The sequence below is a fragment of the Drosophila takahashii genome, chromosome 2L (genome assembly GCF_030179915.1).
Source record: "Drosophila takahashii strain IR98-3 E-12201 chromosome 2L, DtakHiC1v2, whole genome shotgun sequence".
In the NCBI taxonomy this organism is placed as follows: domain Eukaryota; kingdom Metazoa; phylum Arthropoda; class Insecta; order Diptera; family Drosophilidae; genus Drosophila; species Drosophila takahashii.
In genome coordinates this window covers 22660849-22679654 of record NC_091678.1, presented here as the reverse complement: position 1 = coordinate 22679654, position 18806 = coordinate 22660849, and the positions used below count along the sequence as shown (strand labels likewise).

Sequence of the window (18806 nt, the reverse complement as noted above, 5' to 3'; positions counted from 1 at the left end):
TCCGATCGTTCTGGCTGTTTTACTTGTTTCACATGCAAATTTTGAACCGATCTATGTCCAGAATTTCGCGTCTAACAATCTTCGGCTGGTGCGTATAACAATTTAGTGAGCTAGAGTCTGCTTAGGGGCTAGTTAATTGCTGCTCTGGTGCTGGGAGCGAATGATCGCCTCGAGCGTGCGTTCCGTCTGCTCGCCGCACTCGAAGCGATGGTAGTCGACGACCTCGCAGTTGTGATCCTGCAAAGCCTCGCCCACAGTCTTATCCGCATCCAGGAGGTACTCCTGGTGGATCAGGCACGTCTCGTCGTCCTTGTTCTCGGCCGGCTTGTCCTTGTCGTACTCCCCGATCTTGGAAGGCTTCATTCCCACGATCTGCTGGCAGATGCTCTTGTGGAATTCAAAGTCCAGCAGCTTGTGAGTCGATCTGTAGGCCACGATCGCTCCGTACTTGCCCACCTGGGTGATGCCCTCGGTGCTGCCTACGTTGGTGGGTGCCGGGTGGGCGTAGCCGACTAGTTTCAGATCGTTGTTGACCTTGAAGCACAGTGCCCGTCGGATGCTGGCATTCTCGCCGATGGCTCCGATCAACAGGGCCAGGTGGTCGCCCAGAGTGCGACCCTCCTCGGTGCGCAGGTTCTTAAGGGCGTCCGCATCGAAGCCGAGCTGGAAAGGTAGATATTTTAATACAAGGCCGATTTATAAAGCCGAAGAGTTTTTAGGTATGTTCAAACTAGAGCCCTTCGTGAATCATTAAATTTTTGTATTATGAAAATTCTGATTAAATTCTGTGTTAAATAAATTAAATGTTTTTCTAATTCATTTTAAATTGAATGAAAAAATGAATAATTTTTATGCATTTTTTTTAATTTTCCAGATTTTTTTTGTGCTTTCTTTTGAGAACAAAAAGTGGAAAATTTATAACAAATCAATGTTAACTGCTTAGATAATAAAATTCATGCAGATTTAATCACAAAATGATGGCCCTTTCTTCTTCAATAAAAATTGTCGTTTGGATTATTTCGGAATTTATGCCATTCATTCATTCAATTCTATTAAACTCAAAATTCAAATTCATTCAATTCTATTAAACTCAAAATTTTAATTAATTCATTCATATAAAACAAAAAATTCAAAATAATTCATTGAATCCATTCATGCAGGGCTCTAGTTCAAATACTTTAAAATCAAATTAATCAACTAGAATTTACAAGCTCTAAAAAAACAGAATTCTTAAACATTTGTTTGGTTGATAATTTGTATTTACTATTACTTTTATTTTTGTTACTAAGCGGGATACTAAGCTATGTCTATTAAATTTGTTCATCCTTCTCACCTTCCACAGATCCCCATCGAAGTCCGTCAAATCCGTGTAGTGCAGACACATGCAGGCAACATGGTCCACGAACCGCTTGAAGGTGTCGTTCCTGGCCACGAAATCCGTCTCGCAGTTGAGTTCGACCATGGCACCGCGATTGCCGCGGATGAGGACTCCAATCAGACCCTGGGCGGTGGCTCGATCTGCGAGTTTGGTGGCCTTTGACCAGCCGAGCGTCTGGGCCTGTTCATGCAGCCACTTTTCAGCCTTTAAAATGTGGAATTTATAATAAGATAAGATACATAGTCTAAGGAAATAATTTTGGTTGTAAACGATGCAGCGGCTGCATGAGAGTACTTAAACCTAATTAGTATAAATATTATAATAATTATAATGCTTTGTGGCTGCGAGTGAAGTATTTATGACTGTGAGGCTCTAATTTCAATTATTGGCTTCAGTAACTAAAGGCAAATAGTTATGTAAAATGGTAAATATACATTTTAACAGCTGCGAACAGCGGATTCAAATTATAGAACTTTAGCAATATCATGAAAAATAAGTAATATGGGCACTTCCAAAATGTCGCTCGGGACATTTGCACACCTTTAAAGTTGAAAAAAAATTGTAAAACAATGGATTTTAATTTTAATTATGGGCTTTTCTTTTCACTCTTCCCAAGCTCTATTTTTGGGAAAAATCTTAATTTTGTACCACTTTTAGTTTTTAAGATATCGGTAAAAAACTGCCGTATTCGCTCGGGACAAAAATAGAAGTGGATTTCGGGGAAGTTCATACAACACCAGAAATTAGCAAATTCTGATGGAATATTTGAATGCGATTTTTTTTAGAATGTTGTTCAAACATGTCGCTGTGAAATGCTTTTGGTTTTACTCAAAAATTCTTTGCCGTTTTTTTTTTATGCAGTTTCAACCACATTCGCTCGGGACATGTCGCTCGGGACATTTTTTCCGACTGTTTTGTAAAGCGGATTTCTTTACCTCTATCTCTCAATTGCTGGATGTTTTGCTTTTAACTTAATAGTTTAGCATGTGAATGAAGCATTCAGTACAGAAAAATGTCACATATTAGCATTCCTATAGGATAAATTTACAACAGAAGACAGGTCCAAAAAATAACAAAAAAATAGCCAAAAACTGATTTTTGCGTATATTGGTGGGGTTTGTCATAAAAATAATCAAACTATGCTCCAAATTTGTAGTTAAGCTCAGTATCCAACTAATTAGAAACTAATATCGGGGCAAAATCATGTGGAAATATGTTTTATTCAAGTTTCAAGGTTTTTGGCTTGGTGGACTTTTTTTTGGAAGTGCCCATATGCATTAAAGTCATAATCCTAAATAGCAAATATATTGTGAAGGATTCTGGCTTCAGGAATGCTCCAGATACAAAGAAGCTGCTAGATCGTTTACAATAAACTGAAAGAATAACCCAATAACCCACCAATCCGACATCGTTGTTGTGCTTTTCCAGAGCTTTCTTGCAGTTGGCGAAGGTGTAGCCGGTCTTTTTCCTCAGGGCCGCCAGAGCGCTCTTCTCCAGACCTCCGGAGCTACCAGTTCCGGCGTAAAGTTGCCGCGTGGAGTGGAAAGCGCGGGTGAAAATTCTTTGCAGCAACATTTTGTGCCAACCGAAGTTCAAACTAAACAGATGATTTTTGGGGGGTGATGTGTGTAGACTTGTTGCTCTTTGCCTGCTGCCACGGGCAACTCTCTGGCTTGTTTGTTTTTCCTTGTTTTCGACCTGTCGTTATGTAGTTGCCAGGAAAATCAATTCATTCTAAACAACGGAAAACTCTGTGTGTGATTTGCATTTGTTTTCAGCTCCCTCGTATGTTCGGATCGAGTCAGTTTAATTAATCGCGTTGCGGCGCGAATTAATCCAAACCGTGTGTGTTGCCTCGATAGGTGAACGAGTGGTGAGTCGGCAGGCCAATTTGCCGGTTTTGTGTGTGTCCGGTGTGTGTAATTTATTTGGACACTATGAAAATTTTGACAATTTTCCGGGTTGCACAATTCGAGCGTTAGGGATGGCAAAAAAGCCGGCCAGGCGCGTGTGCCGAACAGCTGTTCGCTTGCTATCGATAGTTGCGCAACTATCGTTTGCCCACAACGTGTAGTGGAGACCACAACCGCTATACCGTTTATAACCGCTTCGGTTCAAAACTTGAATTTTCAAAAAGTTGAAAAATAAAATTAATTCAGTGGTTTATGAACTTAAATTGTATAACATTAAACTTTGAGAGAAAAAATTAATATATTGTCAAAAATAAAATATAGGTCATATACCTTTTTTTTATTATTGATAATTTCGTTCGTTTATAATACATTTTATTTGTATTTCAGGCTACACCATGCAGGGCAGACAGAATCCGAATCGGGAGATCAGCATCCCCAGCTTCACGTCCATATGCGGTGCCCGCCGCCTGTGCGACAAGTCGAAGATGCTGTACACCCGACCCAAGCCCGATGTCCTGCAAAGTATCCTGCAGTCCAAGGCCAATCCGGAGTACAAGTCGCGTCGCCTGTGGTACGAACTGAACATGCCGGAGTGCGCCAGCTCGCTGCTGGACGGAAAGATGCAGTCCGACCTGCCCGACAACATCCTCTGCTACAAAAAACAGCAAAAGAAACGCCAGAGGAAGCGCGAAAGCACGGTGGCCAAGGCCAACTACATGACCATGCGACTGGAGCGCGAGCATTTCCGGCGCAAGCTGGTCGAGCTCATACTGCACATGGACGACGACCAGGACCCGGAGCTGGCCGCCCAGTGTGCCGTGCCCTTTCCCGACCAGGAGGAGCGCGAGATTCTGCGTTATTACTACTACATCAAGCACGGAATCGACACGATTCACGTGTCTCCGTTGAGCAAGAAGATTCTCAAGAGGTGGGTAAACCATACCTAACTTTAAATAAGATTTGTATTGGATTTTAAAAACCAAAAATAATATCCCAATTAAATCTAAACTGCTTATAATTACAGAATAACCGATCTTGTGCCTCCGTTGCTCTACAAATGGCAGACTGCCCTGAATGAGAACATAGCCGAGGTCCGGGCGGATTATGTTTTCGCCATGAAAAAGGCCGTTGTAGACTTTGTCCTGCGTCACACGGTTCTCGATCGACTGACTAAAGAAGGAGTGGGTGGAAAATTCGATACCGCCGAGCGGAAAGAGGTGCAATCCATGACGAACTTCTGGCGATATCGGTGAGTTGGATTGGCCATCAATAATTTAATATATAAATACTATTTTTATGCTCCAAAATGGCCAAACCAAAAATGGAAACTTTCCTTAAGCCAATATAATTCAAATTGAAAATGACTCCCAGTGAAATAAAAGTAAATAAAGAACAAGTGAAAATTTCCAGCCAAATGGATTTTAAGTCTATAAAACAAACAAATGAATATGTAGATGTCACACCGAAAAGGGTTCGACTTTTATTTAAAAATAATTTTCGCATTCATTTTTATCATTTTATTTTGCGTATCAAATCGAAACTTTCTTAAGCCAAAATGATCCAAATTGAGAATGACTTTGCCAGAAAAATATATACGATTTTTATTTAAACAGTAAATAAAAAATGAAATTTTTAAGCCAAATAGATTTTAAGACTATAAAAAAAAAATCAAACCGAAAAGGGTTCGATTTTTATTTAAAAACAATTTCCGCATGGATTTAGCCTTTTTTGATTTTATTTGGTGTATCAAATCGAAACTTTCCTTAAGCCAAATGGATTTTAAGAGTATAGAACCAGATTTCTCTAATTGATAATGACTGGCGCTGAAATGTTTGCGCTCTTCATGTACAAAAAGTGGGAAAAACAATGCATACGAAGGCCAAATTAAAGTTAGAGCTTCCCCGCATGTGGAAAATTCAAATTTTTTAATTAAAATAAATTACACCCGCACCAAGTGCCAAGTAAATTGTGCGCATTGTAAAGAGGAGGCAGGAAAAAAGTGGGAAAAAGAAAAAGTTGCCATAATTGAATGCGAGTGTTGTATGTAACTTCCCCTGTAACTGCCTGCCTCGCATTTGGCAAAAAAGGCGTGCAATTGACATGCAATTACACCCAACCAAACACTCGAGCCCAGAATCACGCCCCCACATATGTACTTTTATATTCACGGATGCCTTGGCTTTATTGTGGATTAAAACCCCAATCCGATTTTTACGAAATGAATTGCCCTTTGAGTCGGCAGCGCGCGAAATCTTATGAAAATAACTGACAAAGTTGCCTGGCACACAGGGGAAAAGTGGGGGAAAAGCGTTAAGAAAATAAGGAAAATAACGAAAGTCGTGCGACATTATTAAAAGCTTCTTGCAATCGGGGGAGAACGCGAGAAATCGCTTTGCGGCGTGCCAAAAACTTTTTAACCGCACTTTTTCAACTACAATGCCACGGAAATGGAAAAGTGGAAAAGGCTGTGTGGATGCGAAAATGGAAGCTCCAGAAAGTTAAGTCCTCCTGTGTATTGGTTTGACATTTGATGAGCAACAGCATTTTTAGCAGCTGGAGGGGAACGAGGGATAATGCCGCGGCCCAGAGATTCCGCCCGACATAAATTGCAAAGAGGATATGCTTAAAAATGAATTGAACTTGTTTGTGACACCGGGGGAAAGGGATTTTGAAGCACATCATCGCATTGTGCGGTTATCAGTGCTGACTTTGTCTATTGTGAGAATATCAAAAACTTTGGTTATCCTTTTGTCTTCTCGAAAGTTAAACAATGGCTCTATTCACCAGCATCAGTAATGATTGATGCACTCTTAAATTAAGCTAAGTAAAATTGGTGATTATCAGAAAATGAGAATGGAAAAACTATTGAGTGTCTTAGTATTATAAAGTATAGAGTAATTGAGTATATTGAAATATCTTATAAGAAACTTTAAAAGTATGTAACAATATACTAAACTACTTTCTTGATTTTACTTTTTACTGTATGACACATTTTTAACTTTTGAAGAAAGCGAAGTGAAGGATGCTTAAAAAAAAATACCTGATAATGTTGTATTATTATTATTTGCTTTTTGAATTTATTTACCATACATTTAAGACTTTTCAAAAAATGCTTTCATAAAGAACAAAAAGGTACATATACTTTTAGAAAACGTCTTCGCTCTTCTCGAGCGTCTTTAATGCGAGCTCAACCCAAGCTCTTATGTGGTTTCTGTTTAGTTTTTTTTTTGGGTGCAAAGTGGGTCGAAGGCCCATCGATATCCACGTCCGCGTGAGCTTTGCTAATTTATTGCCTTCGAGCATTTGGCATCATTAAGGAGGGCCTTAGGTGCTTTTTGTGGTTCGGTCGCTGGGTGGTTGCCCGCTGGGTGCTCCTGTGGTTGGGCGGTTGCGGTTCCCTGCACTGTTTAATGGGCTGTGACGGAATAGCTGGAGTGAAAAGTTTTCCCTTAGTCTCGAGATAATTTGCATAAAAAGACGGTACAAACTGTGGCCATATTCTCATCCCAACCAATCCAATTTATTCGACAGCTACGACGAGAATCGCAATGTCCTGATGAAAACGCTCTTCTGCATACATCGAAGTGTGGCCAGCATCTTGGAGCTCTGGAGCATGAAATATAAGGATAAGTCCTTAATCGACATCAAGGAGTTGGGAAAAATCGAGACCCCATTTTCATTATTTTCGTTTGTGGTAAGATCTAATGAGGATTATTACAGAAACTATATCGTTATAAATTACTTGGGAACATGGTAAATATTTTTTATCGTTGTAGTAAGAGCTGCAAAAGAAAGAGTTTTAAAGATTTGGCAGGCTTGTTTGATGTAGATATATATGGGCATTTCCAAAATAAAATATTCAGTACGACATCATTGCGTCATTCTAATAAAAATCGCTTTAAAATATTCCACCAAATTTCTGGGAAATTGGGAAAAAATGTAGCGTGAAAAGAGTGAAAGTAAAGCCCAAGACTAAAATATTTTTTATTTCCACTTCTTTTTTTTTTCAACTTTAAAAGTGTGTCAACTTTTTGAGCGACTTCCTGGTACTGCCCTGTACATCTTTCACTCTTAATTTACTTTAAGAAATCATTGAAGAGATAAAATCAATCATCTGTTAAGTTAAAAATTATTTATATTATTAAAATCTCTTTTAAATATTTAAACCCTTCTAATAATGACTTGTCCTTGGCAGTATTTGTGTGGTTCCCACATCGACAATGGAAAGACATTGCTGGAAGAGAGCTGGTACGGCGAAATTCACTCCTCCCTGCTGAAGGCCAGCAAACGAGGACAATTACCAGACATCCGTCGTTTTACGCTGGTCAAGCGATTCTTTAACTGCGTTGCCGCTCTGATGACCCAACAACTGGAGGACATTTGCATAAGGAGTCTGAAGGAATATGCGGACTTTATTTGCGACTATGGGGTTAGTAATTGATGAATGTAAAGTTATAATATTAAAATATTACATTTCTCGCAGCATTCTAATCCAGGCTTCGAAATCTCCGTAATGCTGGCCGACGAGGACACGATCCAGTTCAATCCCAGCTTTTCGAAAGTACAAAGCGAATTGCTTCGCGTCATAGACTCGATCCTATTGAGCATCCAGATGCTGCCGCGGATTGAGAGCAAGCTCTACACCGATCTGATCGTGTCCAAGAAGATCTTCCTCACACCGACGGTTCCCGATAGCATCGTTCAGGAGACGAAGAACCGGATTTGTGCCATGTTGGAGGATCAGCGCATCGGACCAGAATTGCGACTGCAGGACTTTGATCCGTTCATTGATCTAATAAATGGAAGCGATGCGGAAAGGGTGGGTAACTTCATGGAGGGCGATGCCACCTTCGAACAGTATACGGAAATGGTTTACGAGTACAAGGAGAAGGAGGATCGCATCGCCAAAGAAGTGTGGGCCGTGATCCGAATGGGTTTCTACGAGTTCCACAGGGATAAGTTCATCACTCACCTGGAAAGCTTGTGCCGGCAGCTTCAGTTGGATTTGCTGGCTAGGATGGTGACCGATCAGCAGGCAAGGATCTCTCGGTTGGGCAAGGAATACGATGCTATTGCCAAGAAGGCTCTAACTGTGCCCAAGGACACGGCCGAATTGATGCAACTAAAGGCCTATGTGGTCCATGCAGAGGAGAATTTAGTGCCAGAAATGGAGGCAAGACTTAAGGTCAACATGAGTGAAATCCTTTGGCTGATGGACCACACTCTGTACTCCCCGCTGGAGATCAAGAACAACAGCAACTCCTTCCAGTGGTATCTAAAGCTTCCGTCGATCTTTGAGCAACATCGTGCAATTATTGCCGAGAAGGTCATCGAGTATCAGGAGCTGCTCAAGAAACGCATCGAGCTATTCCGCCGGGAACTGCAAAATTATTACGAGCAGGTGCAAACCTACGACACCTGGGGCGACATTAAGCAACTGTCCAGGTACAAGAAGCGAGCTGGGGTGCTGGATCAGAGATTAGTCCAGGCCATGGAGACAATTGATCAAATTAACGAAGAGGAAACCTCTTACGGCTGGGATCTTTCCCAATATCCCATGAGAAAGAAAGCACACGACCAACTTAAACCGTACAAAACCCTATTTGATGCTGGCCAGGATTTCATGGACAAATGGGACCTGTGGATGCACTCTCAAGTTGGCTCCTTTGACCCCGACGAGATTGATGGCGATGTGTCCAACTTGTATCGCATTATCCAAAAACTAGACAAGCAGATGGGCGAGCATCCCATCACGATGCAGCTCATTCAGGATGTCAAGGCCCAAATCGAGGCCTTCCGCGAGCACATGCCTATTATAAATACATTGGGTAATCCAGGAATGAAGGCCCGCCATTGGGAACTGGTATCCGAGATTATTGGCTTCCCCATCAAGGTGTCGCCCGAGCTGACGCTGGAGAAGATCATCGAGTACCAGCTGGACGAGTATGTGCCCAAGTTCGAGGCCATTTCAGAGAGCGCCACCAAGGAGAACAATTTGGAGAGGGCGATGGCCAAGATGGTCAACGAGTGGGAAGGTGTCGAGTTCGCCATATCGCCCTACAGGTATGTACTCCCATTCTTGTTCGAGGGATGTCTCCTGTAATTGAAATGCCTCCCGCAGGGATTCCGGCACATACAAACTGGCTGCTGTGGACGACATCCAAATATTGCTGGACGATCAAATCATCAAAACGCAGACGATGAAGAGCTCACCCTACATTAAACCATTCGAGGCGGACATTCTGTAAGTGAATCGATTTGGGCTGTTATTTGAAACAAAAACGATGTCCTTTGATGTTTTAAGCACATTTTGGCTTTAAATAGTTTTTGTTTTCGGGGAATTTTACTTCCAATTATCTTTTAATCAGTTTCTAAGCATGTAGAGCGCTAAGCATTCCCATTATCCCGTCCAGTTGTTCAGCTTTTTGTTGGCCCGTCAATGTCAGCGGCAGACAAGTCACACATTGCTAACCTTTGTTGTCCTTTTGCAGTAAGTGGGAGGCCAAGCTCATGCTGCTTCAGGAGATCCTGGACGAGTGGCTGCGCGTGCAGGCCACCTGGATGTACCTGGAACCCATCTTCAGCAGCCCGGACATTCAGCAGCAGATGCCCGAGGAGGGGCGACGGTTCAGTGCCGTGGATAAGGTGAGTTTGCCACCTAGTCGGTGTCTTTAAGATTAGTTCTTGTTGGTTATGTGCCCGAATAAAAAACAAATATTTTTAAATTCCTACTTCATCGGTATCTTTAAGATTGTTTCTGTGTATGTTGCTATACCCTTGCAGAGGGCATTAAGATTTCAGTCAGAAGTTTGCAACGCTGTGAAGGAGACGTTTCCTACCCTACAAAGTATATATATTATTGATCAGCATCACTAGTCGAGTCGATCTAGCCATGTCCGTCTGTCCGTTTTGAAGCCATCGGGTTGAAACTTTCCCAAAAGTCTTTTTTCTAGTGCAGGTATACAAGTCGGAACCAGCCGGATCGGACAATTATATCCTATAGTATAGCTCCCATAGGAATAATCGGAAAAATAATGGAAACAAATTCTAGTTGCGGTGTTTTTTAAAATATTAACTTCTATTTTTGAAAATAATGTTTTATATATAGTTTTGAATTTTGGATTAAGTTTAAATAAAAAAAATTGAACGACTATATCATATAGCTGCCTTAGGAACGATCGGAAAATTAATGGGAAAATAATAGGAAATAAATTGTAGCTTCTTTGGTTTTTATTGTATTCTCTTCTAGGATATGATTTTGTTTGTATATTTCTGAATTTCGAATTAAATTTAACAGGAATCGGACTAATTTATTATAAAGCTGCTATAGGAAGGACAGAAAAAATAATGCCAAAATCATAGGAAATTTAAAATTTTAGCTATTTTTCAATTAATAGGAATGATCTGCTGACCGAAGCTAGCTTCCTTTCTTGTTGATGATTAAGATTAGTTATTGTTGAAACTCTCCTTTGTTGCAGATATGGAAGGAACTGATGAAACAGGTTGCCCAAGATCCCAAGGTCATGGTGGTGGTGCAAATTGACAAGATGAACGACAAGCTGAAGAAGGCCTACAGCCTGCTGGAGGTCATCCAGAAGGGTCTGAACGCCTACTTGGAGAAGAAGCGCCTCTACTTCCCGCGATTCTTCTTCCTGTCCAACGACGAACTTCTGGAGATTCTGTCAGAGACGAAAGATCCAACTCGGGTGCAGATTCACTTGAAGAAGTGTTTTGAGGGCATCGCCACACTGAACTTCACCGAGGAGTTGGACGTGACTGCAATGCGATCCTCAGAGCGCGAGGAGGTGACCCTGGTGGATGTGATCTCGACGAGCAAGGCGCGCGGCCAGGTGGAGAAGTGGCTGTTGGAGCTGGAGATAGACATGAAGAAGAGCGTGCATCACAAGGTGTCGGAAGCCTTCTACAGCTACCTCAAGATGTTGCGTCACGTTTGGGTGCTGACCTGGCCGGGCCAGTGCGTCCAGTCCATTTCACTCACCTACTGGACTCTGGAGATCACCGAGTGCTTTGAGAGCGAGGAGCCCAAGGAGAATCTGGCCAAGTATTTGCAAAAATGCGTCCTGCAGATCAACAAGATTGTGGACTTGGTGCGTGGCGACTTGAACACACAGAATCGCATCACCTTGGGCGCCCTGGTGGTCTTGGATGTCCATGCCCGTGATGTCCTGGCGGAAATTGTGGCGAATCAAGTGGAAGACTTGCAGGATTTCCAGTGGCTTTGCCAGTTGCGTTACTATTGGGAGGATAATAATCTCGATACAAGGATGATAAACTGCTCTTTGCCGTATGGATATGAGTATTTGGGAAACACCACTCGACTGGTGGTTACGCCTCTCACGGATCGGTGCTATCGAACCCTGTTTGCTGCCTTAAATCTGCATTTGGGTGGTGCTCCAGAGGGTCCTGCCGGCACTGGCAAGACGGAGACCACAAAGGATCTGGCCAAGGCCGTGGCCAAGCAGTGTGTGGTGTTTAATTGCTCCGATGGACTGGACTACCTGGCTCTGGGCAAGTTCTTCAAGGGATTGGCCTCGTGTGGCGCCTGGTCCTGCTTCGACGAGTTCAACCGCATCGACCTGGAGGTGCTATCGGTGGTGGCGCAGCAGATCCTGACCATCCAGCGGGGCATCAACTCGGGCAGCCCTACTCTGGTGTTCGAGGGCACCAATTTGACCCTGGATCCCACTTGTGCTGTGTTCATCACCATGAATCCCGGCTACGCAGGACGCTCCGAGTTGCCTGATAACCTCAAGGTGGGGTTATGAAGTTTTCCAAAGTTTTGTTTTATATATTTCCCTTTCTTATAGGCTCTCTTCCGTTCGGTGGCTATGATGGTGCCGGACTATGCACTGATCTCGGAGATAGAGTTGTACTCTTATGGTTTCTTGACCGCCAAACCGCTTTCGGTCAAGATTGTGGCTACCTACCGTCTGTGCTCGGAGCAGTTGAGCACGCAGTGTCACTACGATTACGGAATGAGGGCTGTGAAGTCGGTGCTCAAGGCAGCGGGTGCCTTGAAGCTTCGCTATCGGGATGAAAACGAGGATATCCTGGTGTTGCGGTCTATCAAGGATGTGAACTTGCCCAAGTTCCTCAACCAGGACATTCCTTTATTCCAGGGCATAACCTCCGATCTGTTCCCTGGAACTGTTTTGCCGGAAGCCGACTACGTACTGTTCAATAAGTGCACACAGATGGCCTGTGAAAGGCAGAATAAGCAGTGCACTCCTTTTGTCCTGGAAAAGGTGCAGCAGGTGGGTGAAATATAATTTTGGATACTTTTTTACAGACTTAGATATTCTATCTATTTATGTGTATAATTTAAAAAACAACCAAAATCCTTGTATCCTTCAGCTGTATGAAATGATTGTGGTGCGGCATGGCCTTATGTTGGTGGGTTATCCATTTGGAGGCAAGTCAACCACCTACCGCGTCCTAGCCGAGGCATTGGAGTGCATGGAAAAGACGGTTGGTTGTTATTAACCATTTATTTTTTTTAAATTTAAATTAACTCCTCTTAAATCCCAAGGATGGTTCGGAAAACAAAGCTATTTACACGGTTATCAACCCAAAGGCCATTACAATGGGTCAGCTGTACGGTCAATTTGATGCAGTGTCCCACGAGTGGAGTGATGGAATTTTGGCGGTAAACTATCGTATATTTGCCGTGTCTGATTCCCCAGATCGCAAGTGGCTCATTTTTGATGGACCAGTCGATGCCATTTGGATCGAGAACATGAATACCGTGCTAGATGACAACAAGAAATTGTGTCTGATGTCCGGTGAGATTATCCAGCTTTCGAATACCACCAATTTGGTCTTTGAGCCCATGGACTTGGAGGTGGCCTCTCCAGCGACGGTCTCTCGATGTGGAATGATATATTTGGAGCCCAGTTCCTTGGGTTGGGAACCCTTGGTGGCCTCATGGAAGAACACTCTTCCTCCGGCTTTCCACACGGTTAGCAAGCAACTAATATCGATGCTAATCTCTCGATTTTGTCCCATCCTCCTGTACATTCTACGCAAGAGTCTGAAGGAGATTGCACCCACCTCGGATGCCAATCTGATGGTCAGCTTGATGAACTTCTTCGAATGTTTTATAGATGACTTCCGGGATGAGAAGTATGTGGCAAATGTTTCAGACTTGGATTTTAGGGCCCAAACCGAGGGAATATTCCTGTTCTCTTGTATTTGGTCACTTGGCGGCGCTTTAGATGCCGACAGCAGGGAGAAATTTAATGTAGTTTTTAGGGCTCTGATGGAGAAGACCTTCCCACAAAATCTCTATGACACTTATGGAGTTCCGGAGGATCTCTACGTGGAAACCTTGGCCAAGCCATTCATATTCCCCATTCCTAAACAGGGATCAGTGTTTGATTATAGGTATATAAAGGAAGGCAAGGGCAAGTGGAAACCGTGGCAGGATGATGTAAACTCCGCTCCACCGATCCCTCGAGATATACCCGTCAATCAGATAATCATTCAAACCAACGAAAGTGTTCGCATTGGAGCTGTTTTGGATCTGCTAAATCGTCATGGCAAACCTATTATGTTGGTGGGACCGACGGGAACAGGCAAGAGTGTCTATGTGATCGATTATATGCTCAAGAGAATGGATCTAGCCGTTTATAAGCCCCTGCTGATCAGCTTTTCCGCACAGACATCCGCCAACCAAACTCAGGACATCATTATGTCCAAGTTGGACAAGCGTCGGAAAGGTGTCTTTGGTCCACCACTCAACAGTCGCTTTGTTATCTTTGTGGACGATGTTTCGATGCCATTAAAGGAGAACTACGGAGCCCAGCCGCCAATTGAGCTACTACGAATGATGCTCGATCACATGATGTGGTACGACAGAAAGAACATTGTGCCGATGAAGCTTATCGACCTGCAGATGATCGTAGCCATGGGACCTCCATCAACAGGAAATACGGTGACACCTCGTTTCCAGCGCTTTTTCAACGTGATATCTATTGATGATTTCAACAACGATATTTTGAATACCATATTTAGTAAGATTGTGCTGTGGCATCTGGACACCAGGTGAGTTTTTAAATCTGCTGTACCGAAAACGTATTGAAAAAATGTCCGAAAAAAATGGAAAAGCTGTCTGAAAAATATTTAAGTCATAAAATACCTAGTCGACATAATTATTTTTATCATAAAAAAATACAACGAAAGAGGTTTTGAATTTTTTTTTTTGCAGTTACTTTTAATTTTGCTTTGGGGAAATTTTTTTATACCCGTTACTCGTAGAGTAAAAGGGTATATTGTATTCGTGCAAAAGTATGTAACAGGGAGAAGGAAGCGTTTCCGACCCCATAAAGTATATATATTCTTGATCAGGATCACTAGCTGAGTCGATCTAGCCATGTCCGTCTGTCCGTCTGTCCGTCTGTCTGTCCGTCTGTCCGTCTGTCTGTCTGTATGAACGCTGAGATCTCAGAAACTATAAAAGCTAGAAGATTGGCATTTTGCATGCAGATTTTAGGAGTTCCTACGCAGCGCAAGTTTGTTTCAAAATGGTGCCACGCCCCCTCTAACGCCCACAATCGCTTATTTACGATTTTAAAAATTTTAATATTTTGGAAAAGTAAAAATGCAGTTTTATTGTGTTAAAAATACCTATCGAAATGTAGAAGAATTTTTTCAAATCGGACCATTCGTTAAAAAGTTATGCGTGATCAACGTTTTCTATCTCTATCTCCATCTCCCTCGCACTCCCTTTACCTGAGTAACGGGTATCTGATAGTCGGGGCACCCGACTATAACGTTCTCTCTTGTTTTTTTTAAAGCCCCAGGAAAAAAATTTTTTAACTTTTTAAAGGGTGCATAATGGGTTAAGAACATTTTTGTGTCATTTAAACCAAATTGAAGTGCTCTTTCCATAGGTGCCAAAAGTTTATATTATAAGTTCAAAATATAAGTAGATCCAACTTTAAAATCTGCAAAATAATTATGACGACTAGTGTATATTCCCAGCTTCGGTTTTCGAAGATTCTCCCCTATAATTGTGTTCGTAATGCATTTTCCCAACCCAAACCAACCCAGGGGCTTTTCCAAGGAGTTCGATCCTTGTATTGACGAGATCGTAGGCGCCACCCTGACCATTTACAATGACGCCAAACTGAATCTGCTTCCCACCCCGGCCAAATCGCATTATCTCTTCAATCTGCGCGACTTCTCGAGGGTGATACAGGGCGTCCTGCTGTCCGTTCCCGAGGCGACCGAAGATGTCAACTCCATGAGGCGACTGTGGGTGCACGAGGTGTTGCGGGTGTACGGGGATCGTCTGGTGGAGGATGCCGATCGCACGTGGCTGTTTGAGAATATCTGCAGCACGGTTAAGGCATCCTTCAACACGGATCCCTCGCGCCTATTTGGTCGACTTGTGGAGAAGGACAAATCCCTGCAGGAGTCCGATTTCCGTCAGTTGATATACTGTGACTTTACCAATCCGAAGGCGGACACCAAAAACTATGTGGAAGTGCAGGATCTGGAGGAGTTGCGCCGGGTGGTGGAGGCCTATCTGGTGGAGTACAACAACATGTCGAAGAAGCCCATGAATCTGGTGCTTTTCCGCTTCGCCATCGAGCATTTGTCGCGCATATGCCGCATCATAAAGCAGCCGAGGAGTCATGCTCTGCTCATCGGGGTCGGTGGCTCCGGGCGCCAGAGCCTGACTCGATTGGCTTCGCATATATGCGACTATGAGCTGTTCCAGGTGGAAATCACGCGATTGTATGGGCCGTACGAGTATCACGAGGACATCAAGGCGATCCTACGCAAAATTGGGGCATCCGAGATGCACGGAGTCTTTCTCTTTACGGACGTTCAGGTGGGGAACCGCAATTGGCAATTCGACTGTGTCCCGGGCTTTCCTTGGTCTCGCTAACTCTTCTAGACTCTTCCAGATCAAAGATGAGTCCTTCCTGGAGGACATCAGCAATCTACTCAACTCCGGCGAGGTGCCCAATCTCTTTAGCAACGAAGAGAAGATCGAGGTGCAGGAGAAGATGGCCCAGATTGACAAGCAGAGGGACAAGGCCGTGCAAACGGATGGCAGTCCCGTGGCCCTCTTTAACTTTTTTGTCACGGTGGGGTTCTTAAGCACAAACTATATAACTATCTTTATTTTCAAAGTCGATTTTAATGGAGTATTTGTAATCCGTTTAAATCGAATATTTCAACTAATTTTATAGGACCTTTTATTTTAAGTCTGTTTCTTTTAAACACATAAAACTTAAACAGAAAAACTCAAAAGTGTATTATCTTAAAATTTAAATTTCCCTACTAATCCCTGTAAATAATTCGCTCGACAGACCTGCAAGGATCAGCTACATATTGTCTTGGCTATGTCGCCAATTGGCGATGCACTGCGGACCCGCATCCGTAAATTCCCCTCGATTGTCAATTGTTGTACGATCGATTGGTTCCAGTCCTGGCCGGAGGACGCACTGCTGGCCGTCTCCACACGTTTCCTGGCCAACGAGGATCTCACTGCGCTGGAGCGCCGCACAGCCATTGATATGTGCATGGACTTTCACACTTCCACCCAAGAGCTTTCCGCCAAGTTCTTCTCAAGGTTGCATCGGTACAACTATGTGACACCCACTTCCTATCTGGAATTGATCCAGACCTTCAAAACATTGCTTGGACAAAAAAGAAAGTGAGTGTGTAAAGTAAAAGTAAACAAAATATAATCAAGACAGTTCGCTATAGTCGAGTACTTCGACTATCAGATACCCGTTACTCAGCTAAAGGTTACTCAGCGGCTGTTGAAATTTTTTATGGCTCCATCTAGCGGCTGTTTAAATTTTTGCTCATAACTTTTTAATGAATGGTTCGATTAAAAATTTGCATTTATACCTTCCTTATGCACGAATTCTATATAACAATTTACTCCACGGGTTTAACTTTCACGCAAAAGGTGTGAATTTTATGTTTAAAATCACTGATAAATTTAAACTTTTTCCCCTTTATTTTAGCAACATTACAATGAATCGCAATCGCTATTTGACGGGAATTTCCCAGCTGGACATTGCTGCTCAGCAAGTGGCTGTGATGCAGGAGCAACTTATCGCCCTGGAACCGAAATTGAAGGAAGCCTCTGAGATTGTGGCTGAACAGGTGGCCAAGGTGACAGCCGATAGCAAGCTGGCCGAGGAGCAGCGGGAAATTGTAAAGCTGGATGAGAGTGCGGCCAAGGAACAGGCGGCCGTAGCCCAGGAGATCAAGGACGAGTGCGATGCCAAGCTGGGAGAGGCGTTGCCCATTTTGGAATCGGCTTTGGCCGCTTTAAATACCCTAACCACTGCGGATATTGCGGTGGTCAAGACCATGAAGAGTCCGCCCATTGGTGTGAGAATCGTAATGGAGGCGGTTTGCATTCTGAAAGACGTAAAGCCCGACAAGGTGCCGAATCCGAGTGGCCTGGGCACTATTGAGGATTATTGGGGACCCTCGAAGCGTGTTCTCAGTGACATGAAGTTCCTGGACAGTCTGCTCAACTTCGACAAGGATAATATTCCCGTGGAGGTGATGAAGAAGCTGGCACAGCGCATTCTTAGCAACGAGGCCTTTGATCCGGAAAAGATTAAGAGCGCCTCCACGGCCTGCGAAGGTCTGTGCCGTTGGGTTATTGCCTTGTCTAAGTACGATGTAGTGGCCAAGATTGTGGCGCCCAAAAAGTTGGCTTTGGCCGAGGCCGAAGCCACTTACAATGCGGCTATGAAGACGCTCAACGAGAAACTGGCCATGTTGGCCAAAGTGGAGGCCAACTTGGCAGCCATTCAGAAGATTCTCGATGAGCAACTTCGGCAATATGGGTGAGTCGAAGAAAGATTCTAATTTATCAAATACTAATGCTGTATTCCATATAGTATTTTGCTGGCGGAGCATGAGGCTTGTACCAAGAAATTGCAGCGAGCCCAGGAGCTCATTTCTGGTTTGGGTGGCGAGAGGACTCGATGGTCTGAGACGGCCAAAATGCTGCAAGCCAGCTTTAAAAGCGTCACCGGCGATGTACTGATCTCATCTGGCGTCGTCTCGTACTTGGGTCCCTTCACCATCGATTTCAGGTTGGAACAGATTCGCAAGTGGGTGGCCAAGTGCCTGAATTTCGGTGTTACTTGCACTCCCGACTTTCAACTGGCTGTTGTCCTGGGCGAACCTGTGGAAATTCGGTTCTGGAACATTTGCGGTCTGCCAACGGATGCTTTCTCCGTCGAGAGTGCTATTATGATGAAGTGAGTAGGAACTTGTTATAGCAACAAATAATTAAGTTAAGGTAACCAGTGATTTATACATTTTCAGTCACTGATAGATTTATAGATAGATCTAATTTTGGGAAACTCAATAATATTTTACCTTTACATTTAAATTAATCAAACACAATTATTTTCAAACACAAATATGCTTCAGGTTGATATTATATAACTACAAATTTAACCCAATACCATTTCAACCACAAGTTATGACAACATCTGGCACTG

The 18806-nt window shown here is 43.3% G+C and overlaps 2 protein-coding genes across 2 annotated transcripts in view; one reads left to right on the top strand and one right to left on the bottom strand.

Annotated features, from left to right (window-relative positions):
• On the bottom strand, nt 1–3350 carry mEFTs (elongation factor Ts, mitochondrial). Its single transcript, XM_017138168.3, has 3 exons — nt 2777–3350; nt 1334–1582; nt 1–663 (listed from the first exon to the last, which is right to left on the bottom strand). The coding sequence occupies exons 1-3, from the start codon at nt 2951–2953 to the stop codon at nt 133–135; spliced, it is 957 nt and encodes a 318-aa protein (XP_016993657.2). The 5' UTR covers nt 2954–3350; the 3' UTR covers nt 1–132.
• Nucleotides 3111–18806, top strand: part of LOC108054991 (Dynein heavy chain at 36C) — a 28271-nt gene continuing 12575 nt past the window's right edge. Inside the window, exons 1-17 of the mRNA XM_017138157.3 lie at nt 3111–3251; nt 3679–4219; nt 4316–4540; nt 6823–6985; nt 7487–7720; nt 7775–9354; nt 9413–9535; nt 9783–9936; nt 10770–12065; nt 12120–12566; nt 12667–12780; nt 12842–14355; nt 15364–16150; nt 16227–16409; nt 16635–16981; nt 17301–18140; nt 18195–18560. Coding sequence (XP_016993646.2) covers nt 3687–4219; nt 4316–4540; nt 6823–6985; nt 7487–7720; nt 7775–9354; nt 9413–9535; nt 9783–9936; nt 10770–12065; nt 12120–12566; nt 12667–12780; nt 12842–14355; nt 15364–16150; nt 16227–16409; nt 16635–16981; nt 17301–18140; nt 18195–18560 — 8906 coding nt within the window. The 5' untranslated portion in view covers nt 3111–3251; nt 3679–3686. The remainder of the gene's footprint in view (nt 3252–3678; nt 4220–4315; nt 4541–6822; nt 6986–7486; nt 7721–7774; nt 9355–9412; nt 9536–9782; nt 9937–10769; nt 12066–12119; nt 12567–12666; nt 12781–12841; nt 14356–15363; nt 16151–16226; nt 16410–16634; nt 16982–17300; nt 18141–18194; nt 18561–18806) is intronic.

What these genes read in the sequence shown, in the direction of transcription:
- mEFTs (XM_017138168.3), bottom strand. Translation starts at nt 2,953, where the DNA reads ATGTTGCTGCAAAGAATTTTCACCCGCGCTTTCCACTCCACGCGGCAA. An exon ending in ACAACAACGATGTCGGATTG is followed by an intron (nt 1,583 to 2,776) that starts GTGGGTTATTGG and finishes CACATTTTAAAG; the next exon opens with GCTGAAAAGTGGCTGCATGA. An exon ending in TCGATGGGGATCTGTGGAAG is followed by an intron (nt 664 to 1,333) that starts GTGAGAAGGATG and finishes CTACCTTTCCAG; the next exon opens with CTCGGCTTCGATGCGGACGC.